At 44.1% G+C, this 25,372-nt stretch overlaps 1 protein-coding gene across 2 annotated transcripts in view; it reads right to left on the reverse strand.

Moving 5' to 3' along the window:
• The window catches only part of ZDHHC9 (zDHHC palmitoyltransferase 9), a 71,461-nt gene that overhangs the window by 24,241 nt on the left and 21,848 nt on the right, over positions 1 to 25,372 (reverse strand). For both annotated transcript variants that reach the window (XM_073589866.1, XM_073589865.1), the window contains exons 2-3: positions 6,954 to 7,245; positions 3,119 to 3,279 (exon numbers count right to left, since the gene is read on the reverse strand). In XM_073589866.1, coding sequence (XP_073445967.1) covers positions 3,119 to 3,279; positions 6,954 to 7,120 — 328 coding nt within the window. In that variant the 5' untranslated portion in view covers positions 7,121 to 7,245. The remainder of the gene's footprint in view (positions 1 to 3,118; positions 3,280 to 6,953; positions 7,246 to 25,372) is intronic.

Below are 25,372 nucleotides of genomic sequence, written 5' to 3' on the forward strand. Positions count from 1 at the left end.
GTGGTCCCTAAAAAAAAAAAATGGTTTTGTAAATTTTGTTGTAAAAATGAGAAATCGCTGGTCAACTTTTAACTCTTATAGCTTCCTAACAAAAAAAAAAAAAATTATGTTTCCAAATTTGTGCAGATGTAAAGTAGACATGTGGGAAATGTCATTTATTAACTATTTTGTGCGATATGACTCTTATTTAAGGGCATAAAATTGAAAGTTTGAAAATTGCAATTTCGATTTTTTTTTTTTTTTTTTTTTTTTTTTTTTTTTTACAAATAAGCACAAGTCATATCTAAGAAATTTTACCACTATCATGAAGTACAATATGTCGCGAGAAAACAATGTCAGAATCTGCAGGATCCGTTGAAGCGTTCTAGAGTTATGACCTCAAAGTGACACTGGTCAGAATTTAAAAAATTGGCCCGTCACGAAGGCAAAAACAGGCTCTGGTGCGAAAGGGTTAATGCCATTTTGACAATATTTGTTTTTAACCGACACCCGACATCGCTGGATCCTTCCATTTTTTGTACTGATTCTGATCAATATTTTTTTTTTCCTTTTAAAAGTTTAATAAATCTTTTATATCTTTAAAGGGTTATAACCAAATTGTAAGATATGGATTGGGGAACGAACTAAACACTGGTGATCTCATGCACATATGACTGCTGCAGCCAATCAGTGACCCCAGTAATAATGTGATACGAGACAGCCAAGACCAGCGATTAGCTGCAGCAGTCACCTATGCTTATATACGGCACATCACTGCAGGACAGAACTGGCAGAACCACCAGTATAGTGGCAGATTTTCTACTTTTAGTGAATGGCAAAAATACAGTAACTTTTAAAGTCCTGGAAAACACCTTGAAATTTTACTATTCCATTCTTAGATATGGATATTTTGGAAGCGCGGTCAACACTCCAGCATCACATGTGAAAACAATGTAAACCTATAGCTTCACTGGAGTGGTCACAGACACTTCATCTGTTATACAGGACACTGCCTCTCTGTGCTGCACAGACTTGGGTTTTGTCTGGTTCGGCCTCGCAGCCTCATACATGCGAGTAGGGGCACAGCTACATTACCAGACACATCCTACAGATTAAAAAACAAATAATAATGTGCAAGCCATCCCGTGACGTGGCGGGATGGCTTGCACATTATTTTGATCAAAATTATGTTTACTAAATACCCTTATTATTATTATTACCTTTATGCATTATTTGCAGTATATCTTTTACTTTTAGTTCAGGATATTTGTGTTTTTTGCTTTTTGTTTTCTCTGGTTAATGGTCATGTGTAAATATGCACTTACATTGTGCATACACATTAACTTACTTTTCTCAGTTCAGATTTGTTTTTTATTCATTTCATTGTGCATTCAGTGCATATATGGGTGTGACCGCCCTTTTTCTGAGCTGGGAAAGCCATCCAGTCTGGCCTAAGCTGTTACTAGTGGTTCAGCCGCTCGACCCTTATTCACATTCACGCCACTTGGCAAGTGATAAGGTTTTAAATACTAGAGTAGGGACTGTCCCACAAGGGTTGCCGTGACGTGGCGGGATGGCTTGCACATTATTTTGATCAAAATTATGTTTACTAAATACCCTTATTACTATTACTACCTTTATGCATTATCACAGGTCAACGAAAAAAAATTTTTTTTCTGGTGTCCAAAATATTTTAATGAATTTGGGGTATTTTTGGGGTGCTGATTCTGAATATGTCATCAGTTTTGCCAGATTGGCTCAAGTTTTTGAGATTTTTGGTATCTTATTTATAGCACTTGTTGGTAAATGCGACGCATCATCTCATTAATTTCTTTGGATTAGTACTTGAACTGAGCAGTTCTCAATATAGTTTTGTGTTAATTAGTGTTCTAAAAGTTTGTTCATAGCTTGATTTTTGCACTAACTTTATGTTGTTGTCTGTTTTCCAGTGAAAAGCATGAACTCATCATGAAGAAGTTGTCTTAACGATCCAGACTCATTCTGTTACATTTGTGGTGAATATACACTGCCAAAACATAGAAGAAACATAACACACTTCGTAAAAAAAGTGTATTTTGCCTATTTTGGGGTTATGCTTGGGGACCAAGACAAGTTTTGGGCACCACACATAGTGTGCAAAGCATGTATCGAATTATTACGAAAATGGAGCAAAGGACAAAGAAAAAGCTTCAAATTTGGTGTTCCAATGGTGTGGAGAGAGCCAAAAAATCATCATGATGACTGTTATTTCTGTGCAGTGCAAGTGCAAGGATTCAATAAGCATAAGAAACGAAAATGGGAGTAACATGGAATCTGCAAGAAGGCCTGTCCCTCATTGTGAAGATGTGCCTGTACCTGTGTTTACCATAAATAACAGTCATCATGATGATTTTTTGGCTCTCTCCACACCATTGGAACACCAAATTTGAAGCTTTTTCTTTGTCCTTTGCTCCATTTTCGTAATAATTCGATACATGCTTTGCACACTATGTGTGGTGCCCAAAACTTGTCTTGGTCCCCAAGCATAACCCCAAAATAGGCAAAATACACTTTTTTTACGAAGTCTGTTATGTTTCTTCTATGTTTTGGCAGTGTGTATTCACCACAAATGTAACAGAATGAGTCTGGATCGTTAAGACAACTTCTTCTTGATGAGTTCATGCTTTTCACTGGAAAACAGACAACAACATAAAGTTAGTGCAAAAATCAAGCTATGAACAAACTTTTAGAACACTAATTAACACAAAACTATATTGAGAACTGCTCAGTTCAAGTACTAATCCAAAGAAATTAATGAGATGATGCGTCGCATTTACCAACAAGTGCTATAAATAAGATACCAAAAATCTCAAAAACTTGAGCCAATCTGGCAAAACTGATGACATATTCAGAATCAGCACCCCAAAAATACCCTAAATTCGATGAAATATCTTTGGCACCAAAAATGCTGTTGACCAGTGTTATTTGCAGTATATTTTTTACATTTTAGTTCAGGATATTTGTGTTTTTTGCTTTTTACATCCTACAGATTATAGTAGCACCATTTAAGCTTCCAAGTGAATTAAGGCAAAAAAAAAAAAAAAAGGCAGAACGTGTGGAATGTTCGGTTATATGGAAACTTAGAAACATTGAGACTCACCGATCTCCATTTCAATAAAAGCAGCTTCGTCTGGCAACGCTCGGGGTATTACTCCGGGGTCACTGAAGCTGGTCCGTAGTAATGTGGCCATGGAAAAGAGGAAGAGGACGGCTGCAAACACGGGGATCGCCGGTGACAGCTGTACGGCCAAATAGCGACATCTGTACAGGAAAGATCGGAAACAGTCACCAATCTGCGGTCATCATATAACACCCAATAATCCGTCCAGGCAGTCACTGGCCAAAAATTGCTCCCGAAACCGATGCAGATACAACAAGATAGGAAGTCTGTGCCGGCTGCCGGGGGTCTGCACAGGCATCGTCCGATGGGACTACATGCCCCATCGGGCGATGCCCGCTACAATGACAGTGATTGACACATTAGCCAATGATGGGACAGTAGTAGTCAGATCATCCAGCTAAATGTGTTGAATGTAAAAAGAAAAAAAAACAAACCATACATACCACATTCTTACTACATACATACTACATTCATACAACATATATACATACAACATGCTACAGACATACAACATACATACAATACATATAACAGAGTACATACTCACCAATACTTGTCACATTGTTACCCGAAGCCAGTGTCATCTATGAAAAAATATGAAAATAACAAACAAGCCATATACTCCCTGATCCGCAGAAATCCACGAGTGTCCCACGCCGATTTCCCGTGGAGAACAGCAGCATCAGCTGATGCGACCGCTCTCTACATGGCTCCAGGAATCCAATGACGGGAGGTAGGTATCCTTCCGCCACTGTAAAAAAAAAAAAAAAAAAAAAAAATAGTCCCTGGTCTCACTTTTGGCATTGCTGTGTGAAAAAGCTCCCACGCAGCTTTTGCCATAAAGTGAGACGAGGGACTATTTTTTTTACAGTGGCGGAGGAATACAGTGCGGATGAATACCTACCTCCCGTCATCGGATTCCTGGAGCCCCGGAGAGAGCGGTCGCATCAGCTGATGCTGCTGTTCTCCACAGGAAATCGGCGTGGGACACGTGGATTTTTGCGGATCAGGGAGTATATGGCTTGTTTGTTATTTTCTTATTTTTTTCATAGAGGACACTGGCTTCAGGGAACAATGTGACAAGTGATGGTGAGTATGTACTCTATGTTATATGTACTGTATGTCTATATGTATGTATTGTATGAATGTTGTATGTAGTATGTATGTTGTATGTCTGTAGCATGTTGTATGTATGTATGCTGTATGAATGTAGTATATACACTCACTGGCCACTTTATTAGGTACACCTGTCCAACTGTGTGTTAAGACTTAATTTCTAATCAGCCAATCACATGGCGGCAACTCAGTGCATTTAGGCATGTAGACATGGTCAAGACAATCTCCTGCAGTTCAAACCGAGCATCAGTATGGGGAAGAAAGGTGATTTGAGTGCCTTTGAACGTGGCATGATTGTTGGTGCCAGAAGGGCTGGTCTGAGAATTTCAGAAACTGCTGATCTACTGGGATTTTCACGCACAACCATCTCTAGGGTTTACAGAGAATGGTCCGAAAAAGAAAAAAAATCCAGTGAGCGGCAGTTCTGTGGCCGGAAATGCCATGTTGATGCCAGAGGTCAGAGGAGAATGGGCAGACTGGTTCGAGCTGATAGAAAGGCAACAGTGACTCAAATTGCCACCCGTTACAACCAAGGTAGGCAGAAGAGCATCTCTGAACGCACAGTGCGTCGAACTTTGAGGCAGATGGGCTACAGCAGCAGAAGACCACACTGGGTACCACTCCTCTCAGCTAAGAACAGGAAACTGAGGCTAAAATTTGCACAAGCTCATCGAAATTGGACAGTAGAAGATTGGAAAAACGTTGCCTGGTCTGATGAGTCTCGATTTCTGCTGCGACATTCGGATGGTAGGGTCAGAATTTGGCGTAAACAACATGAAAGCATGGATCCATCCTGCCTTGTATCAACGGTTCAGGCTGGTGGTGGTGGTGTCATGGTGTGGGGAATTTTTTCTGGGCACTCTTTGGGCCCCTTGGTACCAATTGAGCATCGTTGCAACGCCACAGCCTACCTGAGTATTGTTGCTGACCATGTCCATCCCTTTATGACCACAATGTACCCAACATCTGATGGCTACTTTCAGCAGGATAATGCGCCATGTCATAAAGCTCGAATCATCTCAGATTGGTTTCTTGAACATGACAATGAGTTTACTGTACTCAAATGGCCTCCTCAGTCACCAGATCTCAATCCAATAGAGCATCTTTGGGATGTGGTGGAACGGGAGATTCGCATCAGGGATGTGCAGCCGACAAATCTGCGCCAACTGTGTGATGCCATCATGTCAATATGGTCCCAAATCTCTGAGGAATGCTTCCAGCACCTTGTTGAATCTCTGCCACGAAGAATTGAGGCAGTTCTGAAGGCAAAAGGGGGTCCAACCCCTTACTAGCATGGTGTACCTAATAAAGTGGCCAGTGAGTGTATGTATGAATGTAGTATGCACTGTATGTCTGTAGCATGTTGAATGTAGTATGAATGTAGCATGAATGTACGTTGTATGAATGTAGTGTATATGTAGTATGAATGTAGTATGCACTGTATGTCTGTAGCATGTTGAATGTATGTACGTTGTATGAATGTAGTGTATATGTAGTATGAATGTAGTGTATGTCTGTAGCATGTAGTATGAATGTAGTATGAAAGTACTGTATGTCTGTAGCATGTAGTATGAATGTACTGTATGTCTATAGCATGTAGTATGAATGAAGTATGTACTGTATGTCTGTAGCATGTATGTAGTATGTATGTATATATATTTTTTTTAGTTGTTTTACATTCAACACATTAGCTGGATGATGGGACTACTACTGTCCCATCATTGGCTAATGTGTCAATCACTGTCCTTGTAGCAGGCATCGCCCGATGGGACTTGTAGTCCCATTGGACGATGCCTGCACACACACACACACACACACACAAGACCCCCGGCAGGCCCGCACAGACCCCCGGCAGGCCCGCACAGACCCCCGGCAGGCCCGCACAGACCCCCGGCAGGCCCGCACAGACCCCCGGCAGGCCCGCACAGACCCCCGGCAGGCCCGCACAGACCGCGCATCATGATGACATCATTTCAGCAGCCAATCACAGCCACAACAGTGGCTCATTGCATTATGGGGACTTCCGATTCCGGTATTGAAAAAAATATTGGTACTCGGTATCGGAATTCCAATACATCGAATATCGGCCGATACCCAATATTTGCAGTATCGGAATGCTCAACACTACTGATGACCCGTCCTGAAGTCATTGCCATTTTTTTTTTTTTTTTTAAGTATTAGGAAGAGCTAAGAGATTTTGTGCACATCCATGGATTTTTTTTATTTTATTTTAGAACTGCGATTTTTTTTTGTTGAATCTGCAGGTCAGTTCTTTTTTGCAGCATTTTACCACCCATAAAAAACGAGAAGGTAAAAAAAAAAAAAAAAGTGCATTAAATGCAACAACGTTTTTGAAGCATTTTTTTTTTTTTTCACTAAAACAAACTTATTTAAGCACGTGCTGTAGACAAAGCGCACACGTAATCCATAGCTAGACGAATATTTTGAATGTAGAGTTTAACTGCCAAGATGCCTTAAAAAGAAAAAAAAAAAAAAAAAATGCAGCAAAAATGTTTATACCAGTGCAAGCAGCCTTCAGTAAATGTCGCCAGTGATAATTTTACCCAGGTCCTTCCCTAGAGGAACAGCCGCGCTCATCCCAAGTCCCCACACTGAGCGGCCGGATTGTGGATGCAGATGAGGAGGTGAGAATTTATTATTCAGGTCCAACATCAAGCAAAATTAAAGCGACACTTACTCGAAAGCAAAGAAGAGTGAACACGTCCCCAGGATGAGAATGAGCGTCAAGTAGAAGATCCCCTTCTGTCTTGCCATCATCACCCGGCCATCACAGCAGAATGTATTTTTCCCTGGAAGCTTCTCCCATTTACGAGTCACCTTCTTCCTCACCATCATGACAGACATGGTGCCACCGATGCACAGGGATCGACTCCAACAATCCGGGACTTTAAATCCTTTTTGATTTGCTATCCAAGGCTCTTCCCCACGGACCAAGCCGAGACGAGCATCATATTAGACGAAAGAACTTCCTATATAAAGGACAAGTGAGAAAAATGCAACAAAAGTTACAACCTGTGTCCTTCACTTACCAGAGCACAAAGGGAGAATGTGGAGTCCTATAGAAGAAATCAATGGCCCTGTACAAACTAATACTAGGACAGGAGGCACAAACATAGTGTAGTACACAGGGGGTAAGGACATTATTATAGTATTTATAAACATGTAAATAAGAGCAGTATTATAGTAGTTATATTCTTGTACATAGGGGCAGTATTATAGTAGTTATATTCGTGTACACAGGGGCAGTATTATAGTAGTTATATTCCTGTATATAGGGAGCAGTATTATAGTAGTTATATTCTTGTACATAGGGAGCAGTATTATAGTAGTTATATTATTGTACAAAGAGGGCAGTATTATAGTAGTTATATTCTTGTACATAGGAGAAGTATTATAGTAGTTAGGCTACGGCCACACTATCAGTATTTGTTCAGTATTTTCCTCAGCATTTGTAAGCCAAAACCAGGTGAGCAACAATCAGAGGACAAGGTATAATAGAAACCTGTGCACCAATTCTGCATGTTTCACACACTCGGGGTTTTGGCTTACAAATACTGATGTGAATTACTGACTAAATACTGATAGTGTGGCCGTAGCCTTATATTCTTGTACATAGGGGCAGTATTATACTAGATATATTCTTGTACATAGGGGGCAGTATTATAGTAGTTATATTCTTGTAGATAGGAGAAGTATTATAGCAGTTATATTCTTGTACATAGGGGAAGTATTATAGCAGTTATATCCTTGTACATAGGGGCAGTATTATAGTAGTTATATTCTTATACGTAGGGGGCAGTATTATAGTAGTTATATTCTTGTACATAAGGGGCAGTATTATAGTAGTTATATTCTTGTATATAGGAGCAGTATTATAGTAGTTATATTCTTGTACATAGGGGGAAGTATTATTATAGTAGTTATATTCTTGTACATAGTAGCAGTATTATAGCAGTTATATTCTTGTACATAGGAGCAGTATTATTGTAGTTACATTCTTGTACATAGGAGCAGTATTATTGTAGTTATATTCTAACAACATAAACCTTTATCTTCTGAGATAAGATTCCACAAACATACAGAAAAGAAAAAAAAAAAAAAAAAAAGTTTACAAACTTTAGTCCTTTCTTCATACAAACTTAAACATGAAAATCTTTATCACTAGACAATTTTGGATACTGTAGTTCAGGTTTTATTCTGTGCTCAGTTTTCACCATTAATATCCAGACATTTATGATTTTTATGAACTTTTGCACTAACTTGATGGATTGCTCTGCACATTTCCATTACTTTAACGACATATTTGTTGTACCGCCCCGCTATACGAGTAATATATACATATGTGATCAGCGTATTACCGTTCCAGCAGCCTTTGTTTTACTCTGTGCGATCCGTTTCGGAGCCTATAATACCTCTCACATCACATTAATACTAACGATACATCAGATGGTATAAAGGTGACATTGGTTATAGAAATTGTCATAAATCCGCCGTTTTATGGCACCATTTCCATAGTAGCGCTGATGCCACGTATCAGACGATTGGTTCCTCTGCACATCGGGCAGAATTCACATCAGAACGGTTATTTTTACTTTTTTTTTTAACCTGCCAATCTGCACAATGAGCAGAGAAAATAGGTCAGCCGGCACATGTGGAGCCCACAATGGAGGAATGTCGGCCGCCCACTTCTTCTCCTTTTAAGAATCCGTGGCAGAGGTTATTATTGCTGCCAGATGATCCCGTTGCTCCTCAAAAGGTTATTCTGCAGAAGATCTGAAGATGATTTGGAGCTGCTTGCTCGTTAAGAACAAAAAGGCACCGGTTTGAAGCTAAGAAAGAAACCAGAGACTGAGCTCCTTTATGGTTTGTGAAGGTAATGGGATGAAGCGCCGCGGAGCCGGAAACATCATATGGAAATTCAAACATGGTTCAACAGCTAACCGAGAAGGAGAATACCGAGTGCAGCTTTGGTTGTGACTGGAGTCTGATAAAACCAAAGAATTTACAAGGGCTGCTCTTCACCCTAAGATCCCAGTGAAAGTACAATCCCTTTAAAGTCTTACATGGCCGGATCACCACCTTCAAGAATCCTCGTTCATAATGACGATGGGGGTCCGGCTGCAGAATAAATTTAGAGCCAGTCAGACGCCTGATATTACATGGTGGGCCATGGTCTGCCACGATTTTTCATTAGTGAGTACACCATTAAGCCTGACTAGTGTTGAGCATTCTGATACCGCAAGTATCGGGTATCGGCCGATACTTGCTGTATCGGAATTCCGATACCGACTTCCGATATTTTTTCAATATCGGAATTCGGCATCGGAATCGGAAGTTCAAAGTTGATTGACAGCCTGACGTCATCATGATGCGCGGTGTGTGCGCATCATGATGCGCCGTCATTTCAGGCCTTCCGGGGGTCTCTGCCGGCCTGCCGGGGGGCTGTGTGGACTGCCCGGGGTCTGTACCGGCCTGCCGGGGGGCTGTGCCGGCCTGCCGGTGGTCTGTGCACCCTGTGGGGGTCTGAACCGGCCTGCCGGGGGGCTGTGCCGGCCTGCCGGTGGTCTGTGCACCCTGTGGGGGTCTGTACCGGCCTGCCGGGGGGCTGTGCTGATGTCCGGGGGTCTGTGCAAGCATCGTCCGATGGGACTACAAGTCCCATCTGGCGATGCCTGCTACCATGACAGTGATTGACACATTAGCCAATGATGGGACAGTAGTAGTCCCATCATCCGGCTAATGTGTTAAATACTACATACATACTACATGCATGCTACATACATACTACATATATACTACATGCATGCTACATACTACATGCTACATACATACTACATACATACTACATACATACTACATGCTACATACATACATGCTACATATATACTACATGCTACATACATACTACATACATACTACACACATACTACATGCATGCTACATACATACTACATGCTACATACATACTACATATATACTACATGCATGCTACATACATACTACATGCATGCTACATACATACTACATGCTACATACATACCACATATATACTACATACATACTACATACAATACATTCATACAATACATACATAGACATACAGTACATATAACATAGAGTAACATACTTACCAATACTTGTCACATTGTTCCCCGAAGCCATTGTCTTTTCCGGAATAAATATTAACATAAACCACAAAAATACTCACCCACGATCCGAAGCAGTCCACGAGTGTGTCCCACGACGATCTTGGGTAGAGAACTGCAGCATCAGATGATGCTGCCGTTCTCTACGGGCTGCAGGAATCCAATGACGGAAGGTAGGTATCCTTCCGCACTGTATTCCTCCGCCACTTAAAAAAAAAAAAAAAGGCCCTAGTCTCACTTTATGCCATTGCTGCGTGGGAAATTCCCACACAGCAATGGCATAAAGTGAGACTAGGGACTTTTTTTTTTTTTTTTAAGTGGCGGAGGAATACAGTGCGGAAGGATACCTACCTTCCGTCATTGGATTCCTGCAGCCCGTAGAGAACGGCAGCATCAGCTGATGCTGCAGTTCTCTACCCAAGATCGTCGTGGGACACACTCGTGGACTGCTTCGGATCGTGGGTGAGTATTTTTGTGGTTTGTTATGTTAATATTTATTCCGGAAAAGACAATGGCTTCGGGGAACAATGTGACAAGTATTGGTAAGTATGTTACTCTATGTTATATGTACTGTATGTCTATGTATGTATTGTATGAATGTATTGTATGAATGTATTGTATGTAGCATGCATGTAGCATGCATGTAGCATGCATGTAGCATGCATGTAGCATGCATGTAGCATGCATGTAGCATGCAGTATGTATGTAGCATGCAGTATGCATGTAGCATGCAGTATGTATGTAGCATGCAGTATGTATGTAGCATGCAGTATGTATGTAGCATGCAGTATGTATGTAGCATGCAGTATGTATGTAGCATGCAGTATGTATGTAGCATGCAGTATGTATGTAGCATGCAGTATGTATGTAGCATGCAGTATGTATGTAGCATGCAGTATGTATGTAGCATGCAGTATGTATGTAGCATGCAGTATGTATGTAGCATGCATGTAGTATGTATGTAGCATGCAGTATGTATGTAGCATGCATGTAGTATGTATGTAGTATATATGTAGTATGTATGTTGCATGTAGTATTTATGTAGTATGAATGTAGTATGCATGTTGTATGTATGTAGCATGCATGTAGTATATATGTAGTATGTATGTAGTATTTATGTAGTATGAATGTAGCATGTATGTAGTATGTAGTATGAATGTAGCATGTATGTAGTATGCATGTTGTATGTATGTAGCATGTAATTTTTTTTTTTATTTTTTTTTTACATTCAACACATTAGCCGGATGATGGGACTACTACTGTCCCATCATTGGCTAATGTGTCAATCACTGTCATGGTAGCAGGCATGGTAGCAGGCCGGCACAGCCCCCCGGAGCCTCCACAGACCACCGGCAGGCCGGCACAGCCCCCCGGAGCCTGCACAGACCACCGGCAGGCCGGCACAGCCCCCCGGCAGGCCGGCACAGCCCACCGGAGCCTGCACAGACCACCGGCAGGCCGGCACAGCCCCCCGGCAGGCCGGCACAGACCACCGGAGCCTGCACAGACCCCCTGGCAGGCCGGCACAGCCCCCCGAAAGGCCCGTACAGACCCCAGAGAGGCTGTACATGGCAAAAACAGGGTTTTTCTTATTCCGATACCGGAAGTCCCATAGACTTGAATGGGACTTCCGGTATCGGAATCGGCGATACCGATACTTTTTTTAAAGATCGGCCGATACATTCCGATCCGATACTTTGAAGTATCGGACGGTATCGCTCAACTCTAAGCCTGACCAAATGCACAACTACATATGCTGATTTTACTCCTCAGTCCAGAGGCTGCTGACATTGCATCTGCACCTCAGTCCCTTGGTTTTCGTAGAGTGGAGTCACATGTGGTTTCCATCTCTCATGTCTGGTTTTTGACCACAATTCTTCCATGAAGAGGACTTCTGACCAGAATAATAGATGTTGTAGCTGGGTACTACTGGTCGCTGCCAGTTCTGAGCGTATGGTACAACTGGGCATGTACTGATAATGAATGGAGATTAAGGCCGGGATCACACTACCGTGTGTGATGCGAGAAACTCGCACGAGTCTCTCGCATCAACACCCAGTACTGCCAGCGACACTCAGGACTGGAGCTGCAGCTGCATGTATTTCTAGATTTCTCACATCACACACGGTAGTGTGATCCCGGCCTAATGATGTGTCTCATCTGCTTGGCTGACCACTGCTATCTTCAACATTGACCATTTTCTGATGCATTCAAAAAAGCTTGAGAAGCACATCTTGAGGCCCCAGTTTGTTGGGAAATGCTTTGCTGATGCAGTATAACTACCTCTCTCAGGTGTATGACTTGTCGCTACAACCTCACCTTTTTAGGAAAAACCTGCCACTTTGGAAAATGCTATAATATACACTCACTGGCCACTTTATTAGGTACACCTGTCCAACTGTGTGTTAAGACTTAATTTCTAATCAGCCAATCACATGGCGGCAACTCAGTGCATTTAGGCATGTAGACATGGTCAAGACAATCTCCTGCAGTTCAAACCGAGCATCAGTATGGGGAAGAAAGGTGATTTGAGTGCCTTTGAACGTGGCATGATTGTTGGTGCCAGAAGGGCTGGTCTGAGAATTTCAGAAACTGCTGATCTACTGGGATTTTCACGCACAACCATCTCTAGTGTTTACAGAGAATGGTCCGAAAAAGAAAAAAAATCCAGTGAGCGGCAGTTCTGTGGCCGGAAATGCCATGTTGATGCCAGAGGTCAGAGGAGAATGGGCAGACTGGTTCAAGCTGATAGAAAGGCAACAGTGACTCAAATTGCCACCCGTTACAACCAAGGTAGGCAGAAGAGCATCTCTGAACGCACAGTGCGTCGAACTTTGAGGCAGATGGGCTACAGCAGCAGAAGACCACACTGGGTACCACTCCTCTCAGCTAAGAACAGGAAACTGAGGCTACAATTTGCACAAGCTCATCGAAATTGGACAGTAGAAGATTGGAAAAACGTTGCCTGGTCTGATGAGTCTCGATTTCTGCTGCGACATTCGGATGGTAGGGTCAGAATTTGGCGTAAACAACATGAAAGCATGGATCCATCCTGCCTTGTATCAACGGTTCAGGCTGGTGGTGGTGGTGTCATGGTGTGGGGAATTTTTTCTGGGCACTCTTTGGGCCCCTTGGTACCAATTGAGCATCGTTGCAACGCCACAGCCTACCTGAGTATTGTTGCTGACCATGTCCATCCCTTTATGACCACAATGTACCCAACATCTGATGGCTACTTTCAGCAGGATAATGCGCCATGTCATAAAGCTCGAATCATCTCAGATTGGTTTCTTGAACATGACAATGAGTTTACTGTACTCAAATGGCCTCCTCAGTCACCAGATCTCAATCCAATAGAGCATCTTTGGGATGTGGTGGAACGGGAGATTCGCATCAGGGATGTGCAGCCGACAAATCTGCGCCAACTGTGTGATGCCATCATGTCAATATGGTCCAAAATCTCTGAGGAATGCTTCCAGCACCTTGTTGAATCTCTGCCACGAAGAATTGAGGCAGTTCTGAAGGCAAAAGGGGGTCCAACCCCTTACTAGCATGGTGTACCTAATAAAGTGGCCAGTGAGTGTATATTATATATATATATATATATATATATATATATATATATATATATATATTCAGTGGCGCTTGTGTATGAGTGTAATTCCAGCAGCAAACACTAAGACACCTGTCACAAGGGTGTCAAACAAATAAGGTAAAATAACTAATAATATTAGTGTGCGCTTGGAACACTCAAAGAGGAGGGAATAGTAGCGAGAAAATAGCAATTAGTAATAGTCAATTGTAAGACCTCAAAAGATGTGCTTAAGGGAAAAAGAATATATATAGATGCTGGGGGCAATCTTAGTTCCAACCTGAACAATCACAAACTAAAAAGGCATGAGTGAGGGTAAAAACCTGAAATCACTGAACAGGTTATATACTGCAGGGTAATTCTCCCTGATAGTAGCTTTAAAAAAAAAAAAAAAAAGTCAAAGTCAAATTGCAGCCTGTGAACGGCTGTGCAGAGTAGCCGCAATAGTAAATGCACAAGTCAGAGAGCGGTACCTGTAAAGATACTGGAGTGAGGACTTCGCATCGCATTAAGCGGGGCAGGTTAAAATAGCGCTTTTTGCTGCAGCGCTTGGAAAAAGAGGGGGGGGGGGGGGGTTTGTACACTGGGGTATAGACGAGTTACAGGGGCTGCCCTGGCCGGTGGCAGCCTGCTGTCAGTGTACCTCCAGCTGTGGAGCAGACGTGAGCGGCCTCTCGTGCTCCCGGCGTCTGTGAGCTGCTCCAGGTATACAGGACCTTCGTGATGTGAGTCAACACATGACCACGTCGGTTTCACTTGCTGGTGGTAGCGGCGGGGACCAATGGACTTTCCAACATGTTTCAAAGACTAACTGTCTTCTTCCTCAGGGAAGCGCTGGAGCAAAAAGCTCTATTTTAATTTGCACCGCTTACTGGAGTGAGGACTTCGCATCGCATTATCTTTACAGGCACCGCTCTCTGACTTGTGCATTTACTATTGCGGCTACTCTGCACAGCCGTTCACAGGCTGCAATTTGATTTTTTTTTTTTTTTTTTTTTTTTTTTTTTTTTTTTTTTTAAGCTATAATTCAGGGAGAATTACCCTGCAGTATATAACCTGTTCAGTGATGTCAGGTTTTTACCCTCACTCATGCCTTTTTAGTTTGTGATTGTTCAGGTTGGAACTAAGATTGCCACCAGCATCTATATATATTCTTTTTCCCTTAAGCACTTCTTCTGAGAGATAGATTATATATATTTATTAATCTGCAGGTAAATAGTTACAATTCTGCCTTGCCGCCTGCCTGAAAGTATGGCTGCCGTATGAAAATGAAATTATTTCTCTGAAGGCTTTCAGTCATGCGGGTATGTACAGAGGCTAAACTCCCCACTCACTATACTGTAACTGGCGGCGGTAAACACAGCCCAGCACCGATAGCTGCGTGTGCATATCAAAGAGATGGTGGCCGCACTATATCTGCACATTAAGCTTCCCTCAGATGTTTCTGCTAATAACATTTTCACCAGATACTGATGATGGAGGCGACGAGTGGTCACCAGATGCTGATAATATCCCACATCATCCCGTCATTCAGAGCTACCGGTCTACTACCCCTAATATCCCACATCGTCCCGTCATTCAGAGCTACCGGTCTACTACCCCTAATATCCCACATCGTCCCGTCATTCAGAGCTACCGGTCTACTACCCCTAATATCCCACATCGTCCCGTCATTCAGAGCCACCGGACTACTACCCCCAATATCCCACATCATCCCATCAGTCTGGGGTCAGAAACAGAGCGCTTAGTAACGGAGATCCCTTTGAGACCAAGGGTCAGTGCCAAAGGGCAGATGAATTTTCCCTCACTTCCATACTGGGGATCCCTTTAAGAGGGGCCTGGGGTCAGAACCAGAGCACTGAGTGTAATTGCCCTAACTTCCATACCAATGATCCCTTTAAGAGGCTGGGGTCAGAAGCAGAGCGCAGAGTGGATTTGCCCTGACTTGCATACCAATGATCCCTTTAATAGAATCCTGGGGTCAGAACCACAGCGCTGAGTGGAACGGTCCTAACTTCCATACCGGGGGTCCCTTTAAGAGAGCCTGGGGTCAGTACCAGAGCATTTGAAGGCAACTGCCCTGACTTCCATACTTTTAAGAGCCTGGGGTCAGTACCAAAGCGCAGAGTGGATTTGCCCTCACTTCCGTACCAGGAATCCCTTTAAGAGGAGCCTGGGGTAAGAACCAGAGCGCTTAGTGGAATTGCCCTAACTTCCATACCAATGATCCCTTTAAGACACCCTGGTGTCAGAACCACAGCGCTGAGTGGAATGGTCCTAATTTCCATACTGAGGATCCCTTTAAGAGAGGCCTGGGGTCAGTATCAGAGCGCTGAGGGATTTGCCCTAACTTCCATACCGGAGATCCCTTTAATGGGATGGAGGATGTGTGATGTGTATATGGGCAGGGAGGGGGATTCATTTCTGTCATGTGCTCTCTGCTCCTGCTGGGGGGCAGACAATGGCTGGGAGCTTATGTTCCCGGGGATGCTAGATTTCTCCCACCATGTCAGTGTCTGCTGAGGTGTTGTCGAGTGGGAAAACTGTTGGTCATAGCAACCAATCACAGCTCAGCTTCTTTAAACAGCTCTGGTGAAATGAAAGATGCTTCGTGATTGGTTGGTGATACACATATATACATTCAATTTTATATACAGGGTGGTCCAAACGTAGGTGGACAGTATGTGTAATAGGGTTATGAAGGGGGAGCTTTACCAAACATGGTGTAAAGTGAAACTGACTCAGTTGCCCTTAGCAACCAATCAGATTCAGTCTTGACCCCAATGGATTTTCTCTTTTAGGGAGTTCTCAAGGACAAAGTTTATAGTAGAAAACCAAAAAGTGTCAGTGATTTGAAAAATTACATAAGAGATGCATTTTAAGAATTTAATACCCAAAGAGACTTGTGCAAAAATGTTTGTCGAAGCGTACGAGGCAGACTTCAAAGCTGTGCACACTGTGATGGAAAACAGTTTGAGCACCTGCGTTGATAAAATTTAAGGGCTTTTGTATTATTGTTCAGAATAAAATTTAATTGTCAATGTTATGCTTGTGTTAGTAAATATATATCAAAATAAATGTTATTTTCTGTCCACCTACTTTTGGACCACCCTGTATATAGATGAAGATGGGGATAATTTGTGGATGTTGCCCCGCGATGCTGTGTACAGAAGACGTCAAATCTCAGCGATTTAGTCAAACATGTGGTTTTTATTCTATTAAAATGAGTTTCAAAGTGTCAGCACATATTCCTCAGGAAATTATCACAACTGTAACGACCAAATTTTTATTTTAAATTTTAAACTAAAAACATTTCTAAAGTTTAAAGTTGTTTGTACTTTGTAGCATTTCTTCAACACCCGCCTAAAACTTTTCCACAGTTCTGTATAGACACACATACCCCCAACCTACAGCTCCCCTCTGCTCTTATATACATACAGGTGCAAGTCTCACACCAGTCTCCTGGATTCCTCTTCTGGTTGAGGTAGAATCACAGGAGGAAACGTCGACCAACATCTAGGAGACACGAACAACCGGAAGAGGTTCTGAAGGTCCAGTAGAGGATTTTTTTCTCCACCAACTTGTGCCGTTGGGGTCTCTAACCTCCAATACATATTACATTCTCTATAGAGGAGTCATCCTGCCAACCCCATTCTATATGACCTGTTAAGGGGTTATGGATGTCATAGAGGGGGCCACTTTCTCAGAAGCCACCCGTCCCCCACCTGAGGTAGCTCCAGCACCGACCCACTAATTAGCAGCCACGTCTGGCATTCTGAAGGACTCCATCTTACATTACTTTTTCAGAATAGAGCAAATGAAGGCAACTTTACTAAGCAAAAATCAGCCCATGTGGATTAGTGCATTGCTCATGGTGGTGCTGATGTTAAAGGGGTTGTTCAAGATCAGACAGTCCCTTTAAATGAGAAGCATTGATGAGCAGTGGACACAAGGTTTCACTGAGGCATTTCCCATCCTCCGATGTGTCCTCCATGCGGCTCACACTTACTGTAATAATGACTCAGGAACGCTGAGCGGTTTCAGGTCATAGTTACATTGTCAGAAATAACTGAACATTTTGATTATCTCATTTCAAGCTCTGTCTCTTGAGTACAGAAAGCGAAAATATTACCAGAAAGTAACTAAAAATGTACAAATAAAACAGAATCCTTCATATTAACTAACTGGAACAAAAGTATAAAGGTCACAAAGGACAAGGAGCCGCGAGCGACCAGAGTGCGCCTCCATTACATAATCACCGCGCTCATTGCTGCAGTGTCATTACTGGGACACTAACATCTTCTGTGCTGGGTAACTTTACACCTCACTGCCTTATGCCTCTAAAAAATATATTACATCAACTTCCAAGTAAAAAAAAGAGAAAAAAAAAATAAAATAATAATAATAATATCAGATGCCGAAAGCCAGATATCAAACTAAATATGATACCAAAGGAATTAAATTCTGGCGGGTCTACCTGATAGCATACAAATTCTTTCCATAAGTGTTAACTCTGGAAACACTCCCTTATTATACCCCAGAGCTGCACTCACTATTCTGCTGGTGCAGGTGTAGAGGAGAAGGAGGCTGTGGGTGCTGAGAAGGTACAGGGTCCGGAACTGCTGGGTTCCGGCCCACTGCTGCAGTGGGGGAAGGAGATTGAGAATGGAGAAGACCCTTGACTTGTGTAGAGGGGTCGTGGAGAGCCAGGGAGGTATAAGAGGGTTTGTGTGGGAAAGGAGTCAGTGCTGCAGCATAACGGACTAGAGTGACCGCCCGCTGCCGCCAGAAATAAGACCGACTTGTTAAACAGGGAAGCCTGAAGAACTCAGCACTGTCCTCAGCCGGCAGCGAGCCATCCAACCCTGGACTAGAGAAAGACATCTGAGTTACGCTAAGTGAAAATTGGCATTTATAAACTGCCACCTTGAGTCATTTTTTTCCCTTTGTACTCCTCAGCCTTCACCTTGTTTATTCCCTGTTGCTCCCTGCGAGGAGGTTATCCCTGAACCTATTAAACAAGTGATTATTTCAGACACTGCAGACCAGTCCATTATGAGTGGCCCAAGTTCTAGCTTGCAATTAGGGGCCATGCTCAGCAATCTCCCAAAATTCAAGAGGAGTAATATGATGCTGTAGGACTGGACCGAGAGGGTTAAGAGCATGTTGCAAATGCACCCCAAGGCTACAGATACGGTGCTGTTTGGTGACATGGTGTGTATCACACTCAACATGGACCAGAGGAAGCGCAGGAAAGAGTTGTCACAGGAGATTAGAAGGAAAATTGTACAAACATGTTAAAGGTAAAAGTTATAAGACCATCTCCAAGCAGTTTGATATTACTGTGACTACAGTTGCACATATTATTCAGAAATTTAAGCTCCATGGCACTGTAGCCAACCCCCCTGGATGTGGCAGCAGGAGGAAAATTGAAGACAAAAATCAAAGAGATGGATCATATGTTGGAAAAAAAAAAAAAATATCATAAAAATGCCAGACTGGAATTTGCCAAACTACATGTTGACAAGCCACATCAGCTCTATGCTCACAGCAGGAAAAATGAAGCATATGAAGAAAAGAACACTGTCCCTACTGTGAAACATGGAGGAGGCTGTTATGCTCTGGGGCTACTTTGCTGCATCTGGCACAGAGTGTCTAGAATCCATGCAGGGTACAATGTAATCTCAAGACTATCAAGGGATTCTAGAGAGAAATGTGCTGCCCAGTGTCAGAAAGCTTGGTCTCAGTCGCACTGCATGGGTCTTGCAACAGGATAATGACCCAAAACACACAGCTAAAAACACCCAAGAATGGCTAAGAGGAAAACATTGGACTATCCTGAAGTGGCCTTCTATGAGCCCTGACCTAAATCGTATTGAGCATATTTGGAAAGACCTGAAACATGCCGTCTAGAAAACGCAACCTTCAAACAAGAGACAACTGGAACAGTTTGCTCTTGAGGAGTGTGCCAAAATACCTGTCGAGAGGTGCAGAAGTCTGATTCATATGTTAATTTTCATAGATTTTTGGTTTATTATTACTTTTGTCAGATTCAAGTTATTTCTGTGACCATTGTGGGTTTTTCTGTCATTAAACGAGGGTTACCAACAATTTTGACCAAGTGTTTATGTTCCGCCGCCGCCCCAATGTCCAATGAGACACGAGGGACCTTTCTGAACCAGTGGAGCCTGCAAACCCCTCAACGGAAGGTGTTCCAGCAACTGATCCGAGATACCCAAGCTCTGGAAACATAGGGTGAAGGGAAAGTCTTGGGGAAGGTGATGGTTTCTGCAGCTGCCAAACTTACCCTACCACCCACGTTACCAGTATGAGCTTGTACACCTTTTGAAGGGGTGAAAGTGCATATTCAGTGATATCAATGGAATAGGTACCCTCTGTACTTCTCGTAGCCTGGATGCTAGCCACAGTCCACGATAGCAACATTGTAGTGCGGTGTGTCAACTTGGGGGAAGACAGTCTCACCCTTTCACTCAAGAGCGAAGTGGCCCAGATCCCGGGAACGTCAGAAATGTTGGTGCGACCTGAGGCAGTACAATTGGCTGCTGTGCGCAAAGATCCCTGGAAACTAGCAGTCACATTGTGTTGCCAGGCAGGGATCCCAGTGACAAAGGAGGGTCGTAGGATCTTAGAGCAGATAAGAGCTGAATTGACGGGACGCACCTCAGCAGGTGCGGTAAGTGGAAGATGTGCTGGAGAGTTATAGAGAGGTCTTTGCCTGCCATGAAGGTGACTCTGGTTGCACTCAAGCCAAAACTCAGGAGATCCCTACGGGGTGTGCCGCGCCAGTTCAGGAAAAAATACCGACAGACACCTCACCAGATGTATAAAGAAGTGAAGGAGATGCTAGCCCACATGTTGCAGAGTTGAGCGATACGGGAATGTCAGAGTCCGTGGGCAGCTCCCATTGTTCTGGTCTGGAAGACGGGACCTTACATTTCTGCGTTGATTATAGACAACTGAATGTCTGTATGGTGCGGAACTCCTACCCATTGCCAAGAATTGAGGAGTCCCTATCTGCATTGGGAAAGGCAAAGTACTTTTCGTCCCTCGATCTGGTCAATGGGTAATGGCAGGTGCTCATGGCTGAACATGACCACCCGAAGACGACATTCGTATTGCCTATGGGACTACTCGAGTTCAACCATAAGCCCTTTGGCCTGACCAATGCCCCCAGGACGTTCCAGCGCTTGGAGTGATGCCGGGGGGGGGACTTGAATTTTGAGGTACCGATAATCTATCTCAACTACATCATCGTCTACACGGCCACCTTTGAAGAACATCTCCAGCGACTGGAACAAGTGCTAAGTTGGCTACATAGCCACGGCCTGAAGGTGAAGCCACAAAAATGCAATCTCTTTTGCAAACAGATTTTATACCTGGGGAATGTCGTGTCCGGTGAAGGAGTAAGACCCGCATGTGGGAAGGTGGTGGTTGTGCAAGAGCGACTCACTCCAACAACGATGAAAGACTTTCGGGCATTTCTGGGTCTTACTGAGTACTACTGAAGATTTGTGAAGAATTTCACCCGCCTTGAAAACCAATTACTGGAGCTACTAAAAGGGGTGCCAGCCGGCTAGGAGAACCGAACCATTCAATGGGGAAGCAGTCAAGAAGTAGCCTTCAGAGCCTTGAAAATGGCCCCGACGGAGGCCCCCCAATACTCGCCTATGCAGATTTCTCACAGCCCTTCATTTTTCACACTGATAGAAGTTTACATAGCCTGGGGGCAGTCTCATCACAAATGCAGGGACGAAAGGAGCGAGCGATAGACTACGCAAGCCGGTCCCTTCACAACTAAGAACGGAACCCAGACAATTATAGGTCCTTCACGCTGGAACTGCTGGCACTGGTATGGGCGATGACCGAGAAGTTCGCAGAGTACTTGTCCGGGTCGGAGGTCCTGGCGCAGATGAACAATAATCCCCTGGCCCACCTGGAAAACGCGAAGTTGGGGGCTTTAGAACAGCGATGGGTGGCCCGCATGGCAAACTATCGGTACAAGATTGCCTACCGGGCCAGGGCTGAGAACACCCATGCTGACGCTCTCTCTAGGGTGACTTATCAGCGACCTGAGCGTGATCGAGTTGAAGAGTTATAAGCGGAATTGATTCCTGGCTTCCGAGACTTTGCCAAATTGCTGGTGGCGATGCAGGGAGAGATCAGAGAGGCATCTGAAGAACAAGTGTTAGGACGGCCCCGGGGCGACTAGGTTCGACTTCAAGAGGCAGATAAGGAAATCGGCCAGCTGCGACAGTGGCTGACACTGAAACAATTCCCCAGCTGGCGAGAGAGAAACGCTGTTTGGATTGCTATACCGGAGAGTACAGCTGCCACGAAAAGTGAGGGTCACTTAGCAAGTAGTGCTCCTGGAGAAGTTGATCTGAGTAGTGGCTATGGAGGCCCAAAAGCGAGGGGCTCACTTCAGTCCAGAGAAGACGTTCCAGTGGTTACAGAAGCTGGTGTATCACCCACAATTGAGGACTGCGGTGGAGGATGCTTGCCAACAATGTCGGAGCTGTGAGCTAGCCAAACCCCCAGAACAGCGGGCCCTGATATAGACCACCGTGACCCCTTGGAGGTTCTGATGATCGATTTCTTGACTGTGGGCCCAGCGCATCTCAGGTATGAACATTGCCTGCTAATGACCGACCATTTCACAAAGTTTGCTGTGGTGACCCCGACCAGAGACCAGACCGCAGAGTCAGCTGTGCAGGCTATCTGCCGGGGTTTTATCCACGTGTACGGTTGCCAAAAAAGGATCCATTCTGATCAAGGCGTCTGCTTCTGGAGCACCCCACAGGGCCTTAGGTTACTCGGTACCGGGCCGGTCAGGTACTTTAAAGGGGATGTCAGTGACCCGGTCCGTGGCCCTGGGCGTCCAGTAAAAATAGAGAGGATAATTATGTGGTGTTTGGTCGTGACGCCACCCGTGGTGTTATGCAATGGGTGGACGACGCTGCAGTTTTGGTCCACTGGGGCTGATGGTGACACAGCAAAGATGGTTCAGCTCCCCATGGGTAGAGCAGGGCCCCAGGGCAAATATATTGGATTTTTCAGATGGTGGTGAACGTTGGGGTGCAGAGGAAAAATGAAGGACACAGAGGTGCAGTTTTCTTTACCTTTTACATGAACGAAAATGCAATCTGGGGTACCACATACAGATGATGGATTGAGTCCGGCTCGCCTGGAGGCATTCAGGGGATCCACCCTGCCAAGTGTGGTTGGGGACCTTCCTTCTGCGTTCTGTTTTTGGGTCCCTGCTGCTTGTAGCTAAGCTGCGGCCCTCTCCTGCGTGATGATTGCTAACCTGTATGGCAGACAGCGTGAGCCTATATCACGGGCACTGTCCTTTTCACTGTCAGCCCCGGGCTCTTGGTATGCTACCGTACTTTCAGGTGTTCAGTGTGGCCAAGGAACTAGCAGTCCCCTGCACTCCAGATTTGGCTGTCAGGGCATACAGCTCCTGCCCAGCCAAGGACTCTAGTGTCCCTTTTTATCAGCGCTTTGCTCTGGGGTCAGCTATACGCAATTTTAGTTCCCCAGAGCCCCTTGTCTCTGCTCCTGTCCCTTCCCACTCCACAGACCAACTCCCCCTGTCTCTAACTGTCTTGTCATTAGCCCCAACTGCTCCTGTTTCCATGACAACTCTCTTGTTTACTCTCTCAGCTGTCTTTTACTGACTCACTAACCCCACCTGCTGGCCAGAATTTATAAGGAAGCTCCTCTTTCTGGCCTGCAGCAGGAATTGTCATGTACACTGTGTTACCTGGCATGGGGACCCCCATCCTGCCTCCAGGCATGACATCACCCCTTAGAGGGAGGCAGTGTCTCTATGGCAACCGGCTCTGGGGTGCCACACTTCCAGGGCCGAGTGATCGAAGAGTTGAACCATTTATACCAGATCGAGAAGTCAAGAACTATTCCTTACCACCGTTAAGTGAATGGGACCTGTGAGCGCTTCTATCGGATGCTGATCCAGATGCTTTGAACGTTAGAGGAAGACTGGAAGATGTGATAGCCTGAGTTCGTAGTGGAGCTAGTATGGGTATATAACAACTGAGTGCATAGTATGATGGGGTTCACTCCGTATACATCATATATGCGGCCTGTCATACACTGGAGCATCATATATGGGCCCATCATACACGAGCATCATATATGGGGCCCATTATACACTGACTGGAGCATCATACACTCCCCAGGGCATTATATATGGAGCCCATTATATATGGAGCATTATATAGACCCATCATATACTGAAGCATCATATATGGGGTCCATTATATATGAAGCATTATATGGGGCCCATTATATGGGGCTCTTTAGGCTAAAGTGCACACGCTGTGGTTTTTCCTGCAGATCCGCTGCGGTTTTGGCCGGAGCAGAACTGCAGCAGTTCTGCAGACAGTGTACAGTAGCATGTAAGTCTGAGATTTACAATCTGCTGTGCACATGCTGTGGATTTTTAACTGCGGAAAAGCTGCGGTTTTGAATCCGCAGAAAGAAATGACATGTCACTTCCTTTCTGCGGCTTCTCCTCCATTGTAGAGATAAACCGCAGGGCAAAACCACAGGCCAATCCACAGGTAAAACCGCAGGTCATTTTACCTGCAGTTTTACCTGCGGTTCCGCAGATACAAATCCACAGACCAATCCTCAGCGTGTGCACATAGCCTTATACTCTATAGGGCCTATGCTATACTGTATGGAGCATTATATGGTACCCATTATATATGGAGTAATATATGGGGCATTATATGGAGCCCACCATATAGTGTATGGAACATTATATGGGACCTATTCTATATGGAGCAATATATGGGGCTCATTATTCTGTATGGAGAACTATGTGGTACTCATAATACTGTACTGAGGACTACACTATCCGATTTCTGACCTATTGTAGAATTTACAATAGCTAACACCCATGTAATATAAAGAAGTGAAATCTTTGGCATTGTACTATACTTATATTTCTTATCTGTGCATCATGAATTAGAGGAGCCCAGTGAGACTATTTCGCCCGGCGCCCTGCACACCGGCAGGCCCCCCTCAATCCACAGTCAGATCGCTGTGACACATTGTAACATTGTATCTACAGATTACCTATGTGATCGATCGTCAGCACACAATATAATGCAACTGTAGCCAACTAGCCCACCAGTCACAGGTCACACAGGACTTTGCAGTCATTGACGACCAGGTGTTTTCCTTTGGCTGCCACATCTACCACTAATAATTCTATATAAACCACAATACAGTGAGCCCTGAGAGCTATAATGCGTCTCTGGACCGTTAAACCTGCCTCGCTGGTAACAGCAGCTTTTTGGAGTTCTC

The sequence above is a fragment of the Dendrobates tinctorius genome, unplaced genomic scaffold (assembly GCF_039654945.1).
Source record: "Dendrobates tinctorius isolate UK_male_01 unplaced genomic scaffold, ASM3965494v1 ptg000114l, whole genome shotgun sequence".
In the NCBI taxonomy this organism is placed as follows: Eukaryota; Metazoa; Chordata; class Amphibia; order Anura; family Dendrobatidae; genus Dendrobates; species Dendrobates tinctorius.